Here is an 18,442-nt window from a genome sequence, read left to right as displayed (position 1 = left end):
GCTGGCACGAGGGGACATAACTTTAAACTGAGGGGTAATAGATATAGGACAGAGGTCAGAGGTAGGTTCTTTACGCAAAGAGTAGTGAGGCCGTGGAATGCCCTACCTGCTACAGTAGTGAACTCGCCAACATTGAGGGCATTTAAAAGTTTATTGGATAAACATATGGATGATAATGGCATAGTGTAGGTTAGATGGCTTTTGTTTCGGTGCAACATCGTGGGCCGAAGGGCCTGTACTGCGCTGTATTGTTCTATGTTCTATGTACATTTTATATTTTAAAAAGATGGTAACTGAATTCTTCTGACTTGGGGCTAGACATTTATTTACAAGCCATTGCAGTTGCTGTCTGACTACAAGAATAGTGGCAATCTATTTGTATCACATGCAAACATAAAATACCTGAGAGGCCAAGTTAGCAGGAAAATATCACAGCTTTGCTCCACAGACTGCCCATAAACAATGCCATGTAAGATTTCCAAATATTTTGTCTGGAAGAATGCCTGTGGTTTTGCATTTTTTTTCTTTGTAGCAAAATAATTGTGCTCATACATTGTCCCTAGACTTCTTCCATTACTTGTGAACTTTATTTAGTGTGATTCAATTTTGTTTACAGGTGCTGTTATAGCACTAGGAAAGGTGCATAAGTTCAGGTTTAACCATCCAACCGAAGCTGCAAAGTTGAGACAAAGGAGAGCTGTGAGTTTATTGTCTGATCATATGTGCTTAATTAATAAATGTTTTTGTAGTTCGCACTGTATTCTTGGTGTGTTTAAAATGTGACATGATTGAGATCTGCATTGTCCATCATTGGAAATTCTGCAACTGTTTTTAGGTAGAATATACAGCATAGTAACAGAGCTTACAATTATTTTTGAAAATTCTAAAGAATATCGAAAACACAACCATTTTTGTGGAACTGACATTTGACAGAGGTGACTTTAAAGGACTCAATTATGGAATCCAGGTTTGGAGCTGATACCAATTTGTACTCTGGAGGAGAACTGGATGATATAACAAGTTAAAACACTGGCATCTGGGCTGTCTCTCGGAATCCAGCTTCTGTGGATCAATACTAAAGCTTGTTCGGGCACGATGATCCAGCTTCCCATTGGACAAAAATGTATTGTGCTGGCAATTCATCAGTGTTTCTTTGAGAGGGCAGAGGGAAGTGGGAAACAAAAACTTTGGTTCACCTCAGCAAAGGGTAATCCTCTGAGGTTGTTGGTGGTTCTAAGGGTTGGGAAAGGAAGAATGCCACAAGGGTTTAAATTTGAAATGTGCATAGAAAATAACTTGGTGTTGGGACAGCACAGTGGTGCAGTGGTTAGCACTGCTGCCTCACAGCGCTGAGGACCTGGGTTCGATCCCGGCCCCGGGTCACTGTCCGTGTGGAGTTTGCACATTCTCCCTGTATCTGCTTAGGTCTCACCCCCACAACCCAAAGATGTGCAGGGCAGGTGGATTGACCATGCTAAATTGCCCCTTAATTGGAAAAAAAAAGAATTGGGTATTTTAAATTTATATTTTAAAAGTTGGTTAATTTGTAGGGGAGGATCCAAACTGATGTCTATTGATTAGCTCTTTATTGCCCTGGATTCATGCATTGAACAACATCAAGGTGACTCTTAGACCAAGATGCAGGTTTATGAGGCCTGAGTTCTCAGCACCTTGCTCTATGGCTATGAAACATGGACAACGTCTGGACATCAAGAAAGGGAGCTCAAAAATGTTATCTGCGCTGTTTGTGTTACATTCTGGGTATCTCATGGCAGGACAAATCACAAATGCGACAGTCCTCTTGAAGGCCAAACTTTCAAGTTTGTTACACTATCCAAGGCTCCTTCGACAGCACCTTCCAAACCCGCAACCTCTACCACCTAGAAGGACAGGACAGCAATGCATGGGAACACCACCAGCTGCAAGTTCCCCTCCAAACCACACACCATCCTGACTTGGAAATATATAATTGTTCCTTCACTATTGATCGACAAGGTGGCACAGTGGTTAACACTGCAGCCTCATGGTGCCGAGGACCCCTGTTCGGTGCCGGCCCCGGGTCACTGTCCATGTGGAGTTGCACATTCTCCCCGTGTCTGCGTGGGTCTCACCCTCACAAACCAATTGGGTGCTCTAAATTTATTTTTAAAAGAATATTGTTCCTTTGCTATTGTTGGGTCAAAATCCTGGGACTCTCGTTATGACCGTGTGCAGGTGTACCTACACCACATGGACTGCATCAGTTAAGAAGATGGCTCACTATCAATTTCTCAAGGGTAATTAGGATTCCTGACCTGTTCATACTCGAGATCTCTACTCTACCCCCCCGCCCGGAGTGTTGGCTCCTAGGTGACAAGAGTTATCCGTTGGTGGTCGTGGCTACAACGACACACATACAGCAACCAGGAGCATGATTAAGCAGTGCTTTGGCCTCTTGAAAATGTGGCTCAGGTGACCGGACCGCCCTCCAGTATGATGCTGAGAGGATTGCCCACATCGTGGCGGTCTGCTGCGTCATCCACAATATTGCACAACAGAGGGGCGACGTGCTGGAGGAGAGACTCCAGTCCTCGTCCAACGAGGAAGATGCAGGTGAGGGGAAGGATGGGCAGGACGTGGGGCCCAGGTCGGCAAGGGAGGCTGCACGGCATGTGCACCAGGGCCAACGCGCACAGGACGCTGCGATTTCCAGGTGGCCCTGAACATTGTTGCTTGTGAGGGGGCAACCCTGTCCTGGGCCTCGGCCAGCACCTGCATAGAATGCCCCAAGCCTTGCTCATGCTGATCCGTAGCCAAAACCGCCACCCCAATGTCTCCACCATTGGCACGCATGGTCGACGCCTGCTCCTGCACGCGGTTGGACTCCTCCAACTGCACCTGCAGGTGCTGGATGCTCGCTGACAGCCCCTCGTGTAGTCCTTAGAATTCTTTGAAGATGTAACTAGAACAGTTGATAAGAGAGAGCCAGTCGATGTTTGGACTTCCAGAATGCATTTGACAAAGTCCTGTTTAAGAGATTATTGTGCAAGATTAAAGCACATAGGATTGGGGGAAGTGTATTGAGGTGGATAGAAAACTGGTTGTCAGAGAGGAAACAAAGAGTAGGGATTAATGGGTCCTTTTCACATTGGCAGGCAGTTACTAGTGGGGTGCCACAGGGATCGGTGCTGGGACCCCAGCTATTCACAATATATATTAATGATTTGGATGAGGGAACAAAATGTTACATCTCAAAGTTTGCAGATCATATCAAGTTGGGTGGGAGGGTGAACTGTGACAAGGATGCAGTGATCCTACAGCAAGATCTGGACAGGTTGGGCGATTGGGCAAATCAATGGCAGATGGAGTATAATCTGGATAAGTGTGAAGTTATTCACTTTGGAAGCGAAAGCAGGATATTGGGAGAGGGGAGTGTGCAGCGGGACCTGGGTGTCCTTGTGCACCAGTCACTGAAGGTAAGCATGCAGGTACAGCAGGCGGTAAAGAAAGCTAATGGTATGTTGGCCTTCATTGCGAGAGGTTTCGAGTACAGGAGCTGTGTTGTTGCAATTATACAGGGCCTTGGTGAGGCCACACCTGGTATATTGTGTGCAGATTTGGTCTCCTTTACTGAGGAAGGATGTCTTGCTCTCGAGGGAGTGCAGCGAAGGTTTACCAGACTGATTCCAGGGATGGTGGGACTGTCATATGAGGAGAGATTGACTAGGTTAGGATTGTTCCTGCTGGAGTTCAGAAGAATGAGGGGGGATCTCATAGAGACTTATAAAATTCTAAATGGACTTAGTCAGGGTAGATGCAGGGAAGATATTCCCGATGGTGGGTGTGTCCAGAACCAGGGGTCATTGTCTGAGAATACAGGGTAAACCATTTCGGACAGATGAGGAGACATTTCCTCACCCAAAGAGCATTGAACCTGTGGAATTTATTACCACAGGAAATAGTTGATGATAAAACATTGAATATATTCAAGAGGCGGCTGGATATAGCACTTGGGGCAAACGGGATCAAAGGCTATGGGGAGAAAGCAGGATTAAGTTATTGAGTTGGATGATTAGCCATGATCGTGATGAATGGCGGAGCAGGCAAGAAGGGCCAAAAGGCCTCCTCCTGCTCCTATCTTCTATGTATCTATGTAACCTGCCCCATCTCCAGCAGATCCTGTAAGACTCGAGGCAAGATGCATGATTAGACCGCGGGCCAGAGGGGAATGGGGATGATGTGGATGTGGGGCTGGTATGGGGGTGAGGGTGGTATGGCGGTGAGGGTGGTGTGGGGGTGAGGGTGGTGTGGGGGGGGGGGTTTGAGGGTGGTGTGGGGGGGGGTTGAGGGTGGTGTGGGGGTGAGGGTGGTGTGTGTGTGTTTGTGTGGGGGGGTTAACACACATGTCACAGGGAACCGTAACTCAGCCGGGTCTCACTTCCTCGTCCACGGCCGACCTCCCCTTCCCTTCCTCTGGGCCGCCGACCACGTTCAGGACCCTCTGCTGCACCATGGCGTGGGCGGGTATCAAAGTGCCAAATCATTGGGCTCTAACAATTCAAGAAGTTTTACTTTTAGGGAAGGAAACTTACAGTCAACTCTTAACTGCCCTCAGGTGGCATTGCAAGTCATTCTATTGGTACACCACCACCTTCTTGAGGGAACTGAAGAATCACAACCTTGCCAATGATATCCTCATCCCAAGACCAAATAAAAACATGTACATAGTCTCTTCAATGTAACAAAACACTATTGGAAAGTGAGGCTAACTAAGCCCTAATAAAGGTATTTTACTCCCTATATCCTTCCATTTTCAAATCCAGCTCCATGCCATGGATTTTTCGTAGACTGAGGGTGTAGGTGATGTCCCAACAGGCATCTGCCAATACCATTCTGAAAATGGTAATTTTAGCTTCTTTACACAAGCTGGTGCACTGCTTGTGAAGTAGGCCAAGATTAAGGTTCAAGGACTGCTTGAAGGTGAACCTGAGGAAAGCAGCATGTCCACGATGGACTGGGAGAAAAAGGCACCTGGGGAACAATCTCAAGTAGTGGCATTGTTTCCTTTGTACTGCACAGAATACAGTCAGCCATAAGGACTACAGGCAATCTTGAAAGGTCAGACAGTCCCAACGACATTAGGAAATTCATCCTTTCCCATACTGTGGACAGCCATGTGGGTCTGCAATCAGGCTCCACGACCATGTTAGAACACACAACAGATGACTCCTCTGCATGCAAGAAACAACCATCTTCGATAAGGAAGGGAAACACGACGACACAAGCCTGTGGTAAATGGATTTGGGCCTGAGTTAATACTGAAACCTCTTTCCCAAGGCGATCAGAGCTTATCCATGTTCTAGTCAATCAGCACCAAGAGATGATTAATTTAATACTCTCTAAAACTATTAATTAAGCAGCTAGATAGATACGGAGTTTCCCACCTTGAAAGGACATTAAAGTTTTACTTGTCCTGCCTGCTTGGACTGTGCTGCTCCTCTCCCAATTTACCTTCCTTGTGTGTGTATGGAAGGATGCTGAAATTTTTAATAAATTGATTTATATTGTCTTCAGTTTATATAATCAGTGTCTTTTTCCCATTGTATAGAGTAGCAGTATGTCTCTGGAAAGCAGTGGCTCCTGTGAGTGGCTGGATTTGGATGGCGAATTCAACTTTTCCCCTCCTTATGTTTTATCTCCTCTCATGCAAGCAAGGTAGGAGATGAATTGTGAGAACCGCAAACTGGATACTGGTATATGTAAATCACCAACTGATAGGGAATTGCTGTTTCAAAAATAGTGCGAGTGTCCAAACAAGTGATTGGAATGGGAAAAATAACTTTTCTCACACAAAATCATTTCGCAGAATATATATATATTTTTTAAGGGCCTAACGGTGTTTAATCTTTTCTTTTTTTCCCCCCTTTAAGTCTCTTGGTGAATTCAGATCAGAGGGGATGGAGGCTAGGGCAGTTGCAAGCTCCTCCTGTAGGATGCGGGTGGTGAGGGATACACCTGCAGGATGTGCACCCAACTCCAGCTCCTCAGACTCTGCTTTAGGAAACTGGAGCTGGATGAACTTCGGATGATCCGAGAGGCAGAGGGGGTGATAGAGAAGAAGAGGAGTTACAGGGAGGTAGCCACACCCAAGGTACAGGACAAGAGTAGCTGGGTTACAGTCAGGGGAAGGAAAACGAACGGGCAGACAGTGCAGGGATCCCTCGTGGCCGTTCCCCTTGAAAATAAGTATACCGTTTTGGATGCTGTTGGGGGGATGGCGTACCAGGGGAAGGCCCTAGCGGCCAGGTCTCTGGCACTGAGCCTGGCTCTGTGGCTCAGAAGAGAAGGGGGGAGAATAGAAAAGCAATAGTGATAGGAGACTCAATGGTTAAGGGAATGGATAGGAGATTCTGTGGTCGCGAACGAGACTCCCGGAAGGTATGTTGCCTCCCGGGTGCCAGGGCCAGGGATGTCTCGGATCGAGTCTACAGGATTCTTAAGGGGGAGGGGGAGCAACCAGAAGTCGTGGTGCACGTAGGCACCAACGACATAGCTAAGAAAAGGGATGAGGATCTAAAAAGTGATTTTAAGGAGTTAGGTTGGAAGCTAAAGAGCAGGACAAGCAGAGTAGTGATCTCAGGATTGCTACCGGTGCCACGTGCAAGTGAGGTATAGAACAGAGAGCGAGTGCAGCTGAACACGTGGCTACAGGGCTGGTGCAGGAGGGAAGGCTTCGGATATGTGGATCATTGGGATACCTTCTGGGGAAGGTGGGACCTGTACATGATGGACGGATTGCACCTAAACTGGAGGGGCACCAATATCCTGGATGGAAGGTTTGCTCGAGCTCTTCGGGAGGGTTTAAACTAGTTTGGCAGGGGGATGGGAACCAGAGCTATGGATCAGAGGATAGGGTAGCTGTTGAGCAGGCAGAAATAGTATGCAGCAAGTCTGTGAGGAAGGATAGACAGTTGATAGGGCAAAGCTGCACTCAGTGGAATGGGTTAAAGTGTGTCTTGTTTCAATGCAAGGAGTGTCAGGAATAAGGGAGATGAATTTAGAGCATGGATCGGTACTTGGAACTATGATGTTGTGGCATTACGGAGACATGGATTTCACAGGGGCAGGAATGGTTGTTAGATGTTCCGGGGTTCAGATGGTTTCAGAAGAATAGGGAGGGAAGTAGAAGAGGAGAGAGAGTGGCACTGTTAATTAGGAGGTTGAAGAAAAAGCGGTAGTTGAGGAGGGTTTGTCTACTGAGTCAGTATGGGTGGCAGTCAGAAATAAGAAAGGAGCAGTCACTTTATTGGGAGTTTTTTTATAGACCCCCCAATAGCAGCAGAGCGATAGAGGAACAGATTGGGCGGCAGATCTTGGAAACGTGCAGAAGTAACAGAGTTATCATGGGTTATTGACTGGAACCTCCTCCGTGCAAATGGTTTGGATGGAGCAGATTTTGTCAGGTGTGTACAGGAAGGATTCCTGACTCAATATGTAGATAGGCTGGCTAGTGGGGAGGCCATACTGGACTTGGTGCTTGGCAACGAACCAGGCCAGGTGTCAGATGTCTCAGTGGGAGAGCATTTCGGTGACAGTGACCACAGCTCCTTGACCTTTACCATGGTCATGGAGAGGGATAGAAATAGGCAGTATGGGAAGGTATTTAATTGGGGGAGGGGAAATTATACTGCTATTAGACAGGAGCTGAGGAACATAAAGTGGGAACAATTGTTCTTGGGGAAATGCACAACAGCAATGTGGGGGTTGTTTAAGGAGCACTTGCTGCGAATGCTGGATAGTTTTGTCCCACTGAAACGAGGAAGGAACGGTAACGTGAAGGAGCCTTGGATGACAAGAGACGTGGAGCTTCTAGTCAAGAGGAAGAAGGAAGCTTGCGTAAGGTTGAGGAAGCAAGGATCTGACTCGGCTCCAGAGGGTTACAAGGTAGCCAGGAAGAAACTCAAAATTGGACTGAGGAGAGCTAGAAGTTGGCATGAAAAAGCCCTGGCGGGAAGGATTAGGGAAAACCCCAAGTGTTCTCCACTTATGTGAGAAATAAGAGGACGATCAGAGTGAGAGTAGGGCCAATCAGGGATAGTGGAGGGAACTTGTGCCTTGAGTCTGAGGAGATGGGGGAGGCCCTAAATGAATATTTTGCTTCAGTATTCATTAGAGAGAGGGACCTCGTTGCTCATGAGAACAGTGTGAACCAGGTTAATTGACTCGAACAGGTTGATATTAAGAAGGAGGATGTGCTAGAAATTTTGAAAAGCATCAGGATAGATAAGTCCCCTGGGCCTGACAGGATATACTCAAGGTTACTACGGGAAGTGAGGGAGGAGATTGCTGCGCCGTTGGCGAAGATCTTTGCGTCCTCACTCTCCACTGGAGTAGTACCGGATGATTGGAGGGAGGCGAATGTTGTTACCCTGTTCAAGAAAGGGAATAGGGAAATCCCTGGGAATTACAGACCCATCAGTCTTGCGTCTGTGGTGAGCAAAATATTGGAAAGGATTCTGAGAGATAGGATTTATGATTATTTAGAAAAACATAGTTTGATTAAAGATAGTCAGTATTGCTTTGTGAGGGGCAGGTCATGCCTCACAAGCCTCATTGAATTCTTTGAGGATGTGACGAGACACATTGATGAAGGTCGGGCAGTGGATGTGGTGTATATGGATTTCAGTAAGGCATTTGATAAGGTTCCCCATGGTAGGCTCATTCAGATAGTTAGGGGGCATGGGATACAGGGAAATTTGGCTGTCTGGATAGAGGTCGGTGACCAGTGGTGTCCCGCAAGGATCTGGGGCGTCATTCTCCGACCCCCCGCCGGGTCGGAGAATGGCCGTTGGCCGCCGTGAATCCCGCCCCGCCCCCGCCGAAGTCTCCGCTCCCGGAGATTGGGCGGGGGCGGGAATCCGGCCGCGCCGGTTGGCGGGACCCCCCGCTGGATTCTCCGGCCCGGATGGTCCGAAGTCCCGCCCAGAAATTGCCTGTCCCGCCGGCGTAAATCAAACCTGGTATTTACCGGCGGGACCAGGCGGCGTGGGCGGGCTCCGGGGTCCTGGGGGGGGCGCGGTGCGATCTGACCCCGGGGGTGCCCCCACGGTGGCCTGGCCCGCGATCGGGGCCCACCGATCCGCGGGCGGGCCCGTGCCGTGAGGGCACTCTTTCCTTTCCGCCTCCGCCACGGCCTCCACCATGGCGGAGGCGGAAGAGACTCTCCCCACTGCGCCTGCGCGGGAAACTGGCCGCTGACGCTCCCGCGCATGCGCCGCATTTCCGCGCCAGCTGGCGGGGAAACAAACGTCATTTCCGCCAGCTGGCGGGGCGGAAATCCCTCCGGCGTCGGCCTAGCCCCTCAATGTTGGGGCTAGGCCGCCAAAGATGCGGAGCATTCCGCACCTTTGGGCCGGCGCGATGCCCGTCTGATTGGCGCCGGCTTTGGCGCCAGTCGGCGGACATCCCGCCGTTGGGGGAGAATTTCGCCCCTGTTCTGGGACCTCTGCTCTTTGAGGTTTTTATAAATGACTTGGATGAGGAAGTGGAGGGTGGATTAGTAAGTTTGCCGATGACCCGAATGTTGGGGGAGTTGTAGATAGTGTTGAGGGTTGTTGCAGGTTACAACAGGACATTGACAGGATGCAGAGCTGGGCTGAGAAGTGGCAGATGGAGTTGAACCTTGATAAATGTGAAGTGATTCATTTTGGAAGATCGAATTTGAATGCTGAATACAGGGTTAAAGGCAGGATTCTTGGAAGTGTGGAGGAATAGGGGGATCTTGGGGTCCACATACATAGAATCCTCAAAGCTGCCACCCAGGTTGATAGGGTTTTTAAGAAGGCGCATAGTGTGTTGGCTTTCATTAACAGGGGGATTGAGTTTAAGAGCCACGAGGTTTTGCTGCAGCTTTATAAAATCCTAGTTAGACCACACTTGGAATATTGTGTCCAGTTCTGGTCGCCTCATTATAGGAAGGATGTGGATGGTTTGGAGAGTGTACAGAGAGATTTACCAGGATGCTGCCTGGACTGGAGGGCATGTCTTATGAAGAAAGGTTGAGGGAGCTAGGGCTTTTCTCATTGGAGCTAAGAAGGCAGAGAGGTGACTTGATAGAGGTATACAAGGTGGTGAGAGGCATGGATAGAGTGGAACATAGAACATAGAAAAATACAGCACAGAACAGGCCCTTCGGCCCACGATGTTGTGCCGAACCTTTGTCCTAGATTAATCATAGATTATCATTGAATTTACAGTGCAGAAGGAGGCCATTCGGCCCTTTGAGTCTGCACCGGCTCTTGGAAAGAGCACCATACCCAAACTCAACACCTCCACCCAACACCAAGGGCAATTTGGACATTAAGGGCAATTTATCATTGGCCAATTCACCTAACCCGCACATCTTTGGACTGTGGGAGGAAACCGGAGCACCCGGAGGAAACCCACGCAGACACGGGGAGGACGTGCAGACTCCGCACAGACAATGACCCAAGCCGGAATTGAACTTGGGACCATGGAGCTGTGAAGCAATTGCGCTATCCACAATGCTACCGTGCTGCCCTTAAGAACAAATAAATCTACACTATATCATTTTACCGTCATCCATGTGCCTATCCAATAGCTGCTTGAAGGTCCCTAATGTTTCCGACTCAACTACTTCCACAGGCAGTGCATTCCATGCCCCCACTACTCTCTGGGTAAAGAACCTACCTCTGATATCCCTCCTATATCTTCCACCTTTCACCTTAAATTTATGTCCCCTTGTAATGGTGTGTTCCACCCGGGGAAAAAGTCTCTGACTGTCTACTCTATCTATTCCCCTGATCATCTTATAAACCTCTATCAAGTCGCCCCTCATCCTTCTCCGCTCTAATGAGAAAAGGCCTAGCACCCTCAACCTTTCCTCGTAAGACCTACTCTCCATTCCAGGCAACATCCTGGTAAATCTTCTTTGCACCTTTTCCAGAGTTTCCACATCCTTCCTAAAATGAGGCGACCAGAACTGTACACAGTACTCCAAATGTGGCCTTACCAAAGTTTTGTACAGCTGCATCATCACCTCACGGCTCTTAAATTCAATCCCTCTGTTAATGAACGCGAGCACACCTTAGGCCTTCTTCACAGCTCTATCCACTTGAGTGGCAACTTTCAAAGATGTATGAACATAGACCCCAAGATCTCTCTGCTCCTCCACATTGCCAAGAACTCTACCGTTAACCCTATATTCCGCATTCATATTTGTCCTTCCAAAATGGACAACCTCACACTTTTCAGGGTTAAACTCCATCTGCCACTTCTCAGCCCAGCTCTGCATCCTATCTATGTCTCTTTGCAGCCGACAACAGCCCTCCTTACTATCCACAACTCCACCAATCTTCGTATCGTCTGCAAATTTACTGACCCACTCTTCAACTCCCTCATCCAAGTCATTAATGAAAATCACAAACAGCAGAGGACCCAGAACTGATCCCTGCGGTACGCCACTGGTAACTGGGATCCAGGCTGAATATTTGCCATCCACCACCACTCTCTGACTTCTATCAGTTAGCCAGTTCGTTATCCAACTGGCCAAATTTCCCACTATCCCATGCCTCCTTACTTTCTGCATAAGCCTACCATGGGGAACTTTATCAAATGTCTTACTAAAATCCATGTACACTACATCCACTGCTTTACCTTCATCCACATGCTTGGTCACCTCCTCAAAGAATTCAATAAGATTTGTAAGGCAAGACCTACCCCTCACAAATCCGTGCTGACTATCCCTAATCAAGCAGTGTCTTTCCAGATGCTCAGAAATCCTATCCTTCAGTACCCTTTCCATTACTTTGCCTACCACCGAAGTAAGACTAACTGGCCTGTAATTCCCAGGGTTATCCCTAGTTCCTTTTTTGAACAGGGGCACGACATTCGCCACTCTCCAATCCCCTGGTACCACCCCTGTTGACAGTGAGGACGAAAAGATCATTGCCAACGGCTCTGCAATTTCATCTCTTGCTTCCCATAGAATCCTTGGATATATCCCGTCAGGCCCGGGGGACTTGTCTATCCTCAAGTTTTTCAAAATGCCCAACACATCTTCCTTCCTGACAAGTATTTCCTCGAGCTTACCAATCTGTTTCACACTGTCCTCTCCAACAATATCGCCCCTCTCATTTGTAAATACAGAAGAAAAATACTCATTCAAGGCCTCTCCTATCTCTTCAGACTCAATACACAATTTCCCGCTACTGTCCTTGATCGGACCTACCCTCGCTCTAGTCATTCTCATATTTCTCACAGATGTGTAAAAGGCCTTGGGGTTTTCCTTGATCCTACCCGCCAAAGATTGTTCATGCCCTCTCTTAGCTCTCCTAATCCCTTTCTTCAGTTCCCTCCTGGCTATCTTGTATCCCTCCAATGCTCTGTCTGAACCTTGTTTCCTCAGCCTTACATAAGTCACCTTTTTCCTCTTAACAAGACATTCAACCTCTCTTGTCAACCATGGTTCCCTCACTCGACCATCTCTTCCCTGCCTGACAGGGACATACATATCAAGGACACGTAGCACCTGTTCCTTGAACAAGTTCCACATTTCACTTGTGTCCTTCCCTGCCAGCCTATGTTCCCAACTTATGCACTTCAATTCTTGTCTGACAACATCGTATTTACCCTTCCCCCAATTGTAAACCTTGCCCTGTTGCACGTACCTATCCCTCTCCATTACTAAAGTGAAAGTCACAGAATTGTGGTCACTATCTCCAAAATGCTCCCCCACTAACAAATCTATCACTTGCCCTGGTTCATTACCCAGTACTAAATCCAATATTGCCCCTCCTCTGGTCGGACAATCTACATACTGTGTTAGAAAAGCTTCCTGGACACACTGCACAAACACCACCCCATCCAAACTATTTGATCTAAAGAGTTTCCACTCAATATTTGGGAAGTTAAAGTCGCCCATGACTACTACCCTATGACTTCTGCACCTTTCCAAAATCTGTTTCCCAATCTGTTCCTCCACATCTCTGTTACTATTGGGGGGCCTATAGAAAACTCCTAACAAGGTGACTGCTCCTTGTCTATTTCTGACTTCAACCCATACTCAATAGGGTGATACTCCTCGAACTGCCTTTCTGCAGCTGTTATACTATCTCTAATTAATAATGCCACCCCCCCCCACCTCTTTTACCACCCTCCCTAATCTTATTGAAACATCTATAACCAGGGACCTCCAACAACCATTTCTGCCCCTCTTCTATCCAAGTTTCCGTGATGGCCACCACATCGTAGTCCCAAGTACCGATCCATGCCTTAAGTTCACCCACCTTATTCCTGATGCTTCTTGCGTTGAAGTATACACACTTCAACCCATCTCCGTGCCTGCAAATACTCTCCTTTGTCAGTGTTCCCTTCCCCACTGCCTCATTACATGCTTTGGCGTCCTGAATATCGGCTACCTTCGTTGCTGGACTACAAATCCGGTTCCCATTCCCCTGCCAAATTAGTTTAAACCCTCCCGAAGAGTACTAGCAAACCTCCCTCCCAGGATATTGGTGCCCCTCTGGTTCAGATGCAACCCGTCCTGCTTGTACAGGTCCCACCTTCCCCAGAATGCGCTCCAATTATCCAAATACCTGAAGCCCTCCCTCCTACACCATTCCTGCAGCCACGTGTTCAACTGCACTCTCTCCCTATTCCTAGCCTCGCTATCACGTGGCACCGGCAACAAACCAGAGATGACAACTCTGTCTGTCCTGGCTTTCAACTTCCAGCCTAACTCCCTAAACTTGTTTATTACCTCCACACCCCTTTTCCTACCTATGTCGTTGGTACCAATGTGCACCACGACTTCTGGCTGCTCACCCTCCCCCTTAAGGATCCTGAAGACACGATCCGAGACATCCCTGGCCCTGGCACCCGGGAGGCAACATACCTTCCGGGAGTCTCGCTCGCGACCACAGAATCTCCTATCTATTCCCCTAACCATTGAATCTCCTACAACTATTGCTTTTCTATTCTCCCCCCTTCCCTTCTGAGCCCCAGAGCCAGACTCCGTGCCAGAGACCTGACCGCTAGGGCCTTCCCCCGGTAGGTCATCCCCCCCAACAGCATCCAAAACGGTATACTTGTTTTGAAGGGGAACGGCCACGAGGGATCCCTGCACTGTCTGCCTGTTTGTTTTTTTCCCCCTGACTGTAACCCAGCTATTCATGTCCTGTACCTTGGGTGTGGTTACCTCCCTGTAACTCTTCTCAATCACCCCCTCTGCCTCCCGGATGATCCGAAGTTCATCCAGCTTCAGCTCCAGTTCCCTAACACGGTCTTTGAGAAGCTGAAGTTGGGTGCACTTCCCGCAGGTATAGTCAGCGGGGACACCGGTGGTATCCCTCACCACCCACATCCTACAGGAGGAGCAAGTAACTGGCCTAGCCTCCGTCCCCTCTTACCTTAAAGAATATAGCTGCTGTGTGGACTAACTAGATCTCCGCCCTTCGACTCTGCTCCCAGTCAGCTACACTTCCTGTAAACTCCTGGCTCTCTTCACACTCTTTGCGGAAATGTCGGAAACAAAATGAAAGGAGCACCTTACTCCCTCCTCACCCAACTCCCTCGGTCACCAAACTCTCACTATCGCACTCAAAAAGCACCAAATTCAGCACTCCCTCTGTCACCAAACTCTCACTATCGCACTCAAAAAGCACCAAATTCAGCACTCAGTGCAAACAAAGTCTGCACTGTAGGGGATCACTTTTATACTGTGAATCTCGCCTCTGAAAAACTGGCCTAATCCAATTAACTAATTAACAAGCTCCAGCTGCAAGTGCCTAGAAGTAGAAGCCTGTTTAAAGCTGATTGAAAATTCACCTTCTTCTAAACCAAACAGCAACTTTTAAGTTAATTAATTAAATAAAAGAAAGACTAAACTTTAGATAAAAATGAAGCCTTATACTCCCTCGGTCACCAAACTCTCACAATCGCACTCAAAAAGCACCAAATTCAGCACTCAGTGCAAAAAATAAAAAAATAAAAAAGTCTCTGGATAGCCAGAGACTTTTCCCCAGGGTGGAAATGGCTGTCACGTGGGGACATAATTTTAAGGTGATTGGAGGAAGGTATAGGGGAGATGTCAGAGGTCGGTTCTTTACACAGAGAGTGGTGTGTGTGTGGAATGCACTGCCAGCAGAGGTGGTGGAGTCAGAGTCATTAGGGACATTTAAGTGACTCTCAGACAGGCGCATGGACAGCAGTAAATTGAAGGGGTGTAGGTTGGGTTGATCTTAGATTAGGATAAATAGTCGGCACAACATCATGGGCTGAATGGCTGTACTGTGCTAAAAAGACAATTTCAATCAACAAGCTCCCCCACCCCATCAACACCTTTGAAAATTATATCTGCAAGAAGAGTTGGAACCTTGATTTGTTTTGAAGCCTTACTGAACTAAGAAAACGCATATTCAGAATCCCACATCATTTTTCAAATGTTAATGCAGTGCCAGAAATGGATTTGCTTTTCAACTTCAGCTAAACTCATTGTTCACAAGTTAAATATGTTTTCCTGTGGATTTCATTCATCAATTTGGCAGCAAAACATGAATATCTGTGCCCTGAACTAATGTTTGTACTGCAGAAGCCTTTGTTTTGAGTCAATACGTATTTAACCGTTGAAATAATTCCAAATGTTAGTGTTAATCGCTAGTAGTTCCCCAGTGTTTTTATTTGAATACACAGATACATCTGCATTGAGTTTGAGGCCAAATGACTTGTGTTAAGCAGTTGGACAATTTTTAAAATTCAGATAATAATGGTTGCCAGTATAAGTATTATGCTAACATTGGATATATCACATTCTATTATGATTTCAACGTAAGCCTGTTTGTCGACCTTGTGACAATTTGCATTTATTTAAGTTTTAATGTTGCAAAACATCCCAAGGCACAGGAACATTATGAAACCAAATTTGATACAGAGCCACGTAATAATAATCGTTATTATTGTCACAAGTAGGCTTTCATTAATACTGCAAAGAAGTTACTGTGAAAAGCCCCAAGTCGCCACATTCCGGCGCCTGTTCGGGTACATAGAGGGAGAATTCAGAATGTCCAAATTACCTAACAGCACGTCTTTTGGGACTTGTGGGAGGAAACTAACTGGAGCACCCAGAGGAAACCAACGCAGACACGGGGACAACGTGCAGACTCCGCACAGACCGGAATCCGGGAATCGAACCTGGGACCCTGGCGCTGTGAAGCAACAGTGCTAACTACTGTGCTGCCCATAAAAGGAGATATTAGGACAGGTGACCAGAAGTTAGACAAAAAGACAGGATTTTAAGGAATGTCTTAAAGGAGAGGGAGGTGGAGAGATATCGAAAGGAAACCCAGAGCTATAGGTTTCAACAGCTGAAGATATCAGTGATGAGTGCCAAGCGACCAGAATTGGAGGAACGCAGAAGTTTCAGAGGGTTTTAGGGCTATTTAGGTGGTTACAGAGAAGGAGGCAGATGAGACATAGAGAGATCTGAAAACTGCAGAATTAAAAGTGATAGTTTACCAGTAAAACGTGGTTGTTATTGATTTTTCTTGCCACGGTAGAGAACACCTCTTTCAAAATCGCAAATTTAATGTAATAATGGTCCCTTGTCCTTAACTCTCCATTGGTCACCCAATTGGGTGAGACTGTTCTCCCCTGGTTTAATTCTTATCTATTCTCTATCTTATACTCTTGGTCAGAGTATCACTGGCTTCTTTTCCTGCTCCACCTCTAGTGTCCTTCAAGGATCTATCCTCTGCTCCCTCCTATTTATCATCTATAGAGTGCTTCGAAATGTTAATCATGGCACGAATCAACTCCAGCCTCCCAGATTGCCTTGATCCACTATAGTTCGCCTACTGCTGCAACAGGTCCACAGCAGACGCCATCTCCATGGCCCTGCACTCTACCCTGGAACACCTAGATAACAAAGAACCTATGTCAGACTCCTATTTATTGACTACAGCTCAGCCTTCAACACCATCATTCCTACGAAACTCATCTCCAAACTCCGTGGCCTTGGCCTCGGCTCCTCCCTCTGCTACTGGATCCTGAAATTTCTAACCCACAGGCCACAATCAGTAAAGATAGGCAACAACACCTCCTCCACGATCATCCTCAAAACCGGTGCCCCACAAGGCTGTGTCCTCAGCCCCCTACTATACCCCTTCTACACCTATGACTGTGTGGCCAAATTCCCCTCCAACTCGATTTTCAAATTTGCTGATGGACCACCGTAGTGGGTCGGATTTCAAACAATGACGAGACAGAGTATAGGCATGAGATAGAGAATCTGGTGAACTGGTGCGATGACAATAATCTCTCCTTTAATGTCAACAAAACGAAGGAGATTGTCATCGACTTCAGGAAGCGTTGTGGAGAACATGCCCCTGTCTCCATCAATGGGAACGAAGTAGAAAGGGTCGAGAGCTTCAAGTTTTTAGGTGTCCAGATCACCAACAACCTGACCTGGTCCCCCATGCCGACACTATAGTTAAGAAAGCCCGGGGACTTCCAGTGGGGGCCGTGAAGGAGTAGGTCACACATTTGTAGCTCCCGCTCGGGACGGACCTTTGGACCTTTTCCCCGATTTGTTCTCGGATTTTACTTGAAAAATCGATAGTGGACGCGACCGTGAGGAGGAGTCCCATACCAGTGCATGGATAGGCGGACCAGGAGGGCTCACAAAGGAAGAAATAGGCGAACAGAAAAGGCCTGGATTGAAGCTGCAGCAGGAAAAAGCGTGGCAGACGAGCGGAGTCCTCGTTCGACGTCCCAGCGGTCGACGCAGCAGCTGATGCAGTTTATACAAGAGGGCTTCGCCATGCAGAAACAGGAATGCTTGGACCCGATTAGGGAATCGATTGCTCGGCTGGAACAGAGATTGGACGCTCAAGATTGGGTGAGAAGGCACTGACCGAGCACGAGGAACACCAAACAGCAATGGAGGTGGAGGTGGGGATGCTGAGAGACCAGCAGAAAAGACTCCAGGAGAAGGTGGAGGATCTAGAGAATAGGTCCCGCCGGCAAAACTTGAGGATCGTTGGTCTCCCGGAGAGGTCCGAAGGAGCAGATGCAGGGGCATATATAGTGGGCATGTTCGAGAAGCTAATGGGGGATGGGACGTTCACCCGACCCCTGGAGGTGGACAGGGCGCACAGAACACTAGCAAAGAAGCCGCGTGTAGGTGACCCCCCCCCCCCCCCCCCCCCAAAGGGTGATGGTGGTGAGATTGCACAGGTACCTGGATAAGGAGCGTATTCTACAGTGGGCCTGTAAGTGGGAGAACAGCATCCTGCGCATTTGCCAAGACCTGAGCGCGAATGTAGCCAGGAGAAGAGAGGGATTCAACCAAGTAAAGTCAACCCTTTTCAAGAAGAAGGTGAAGTTTGGATTGCTGTACCCGGCCCGTCTTTGGGTTACCTATGAGGAACAAAAGTTCTATTTTGAG

The 18,442-nt window shown here is 47.8% G+C and overlaps 1 protein-coding gene across 1 annotated transcript in view; it reads left to right on the top strand.

The window, feature by feature from the left end:
• Positions 1 to 18,442, top strand: part of stard9 (StAR-related lipid transfer (START) domain containing 9) — a 388,283-nt gene that overhangs the window by 274,049 nt on the left and 95,792 nt on the right. The window contains exons 19-20 of the mRNA XM_072487657.1: positions 617 to 699; positions 5,588 to 5,694. Of these exons, the coding sequence (XP_072343758.1) occupies positions 617 to 699; positions 5,588 to 5,694 (190 nt within the window). The remainder of the gene's footprint in view (positions 1 to 616; positions 700 to 5,587; positions 5,695 to 18,442) is intronic.

Source organism: Scyliorhinus torazame, chromosome 2, assembly GCF_047496885.1.
Source record: "Scyliorhinus torazame isolate Kashiwa2021f chromosome 2, sScyTor2.1, whole genome shotgun sequence".
In the NCBI taxonomy this organism is placed as follows: Eukaryota; Metazoa; Chordata; class Chondrichthyes; order Carcharhiniformes; family Scyliorhinidae; genus Scyliorhinus; species Scyliorhinus torazame.
Note: the sequence above shows the minus strand (reverse complement) of the source record. Positions and strands in the feature narration are given on the sequence as shown.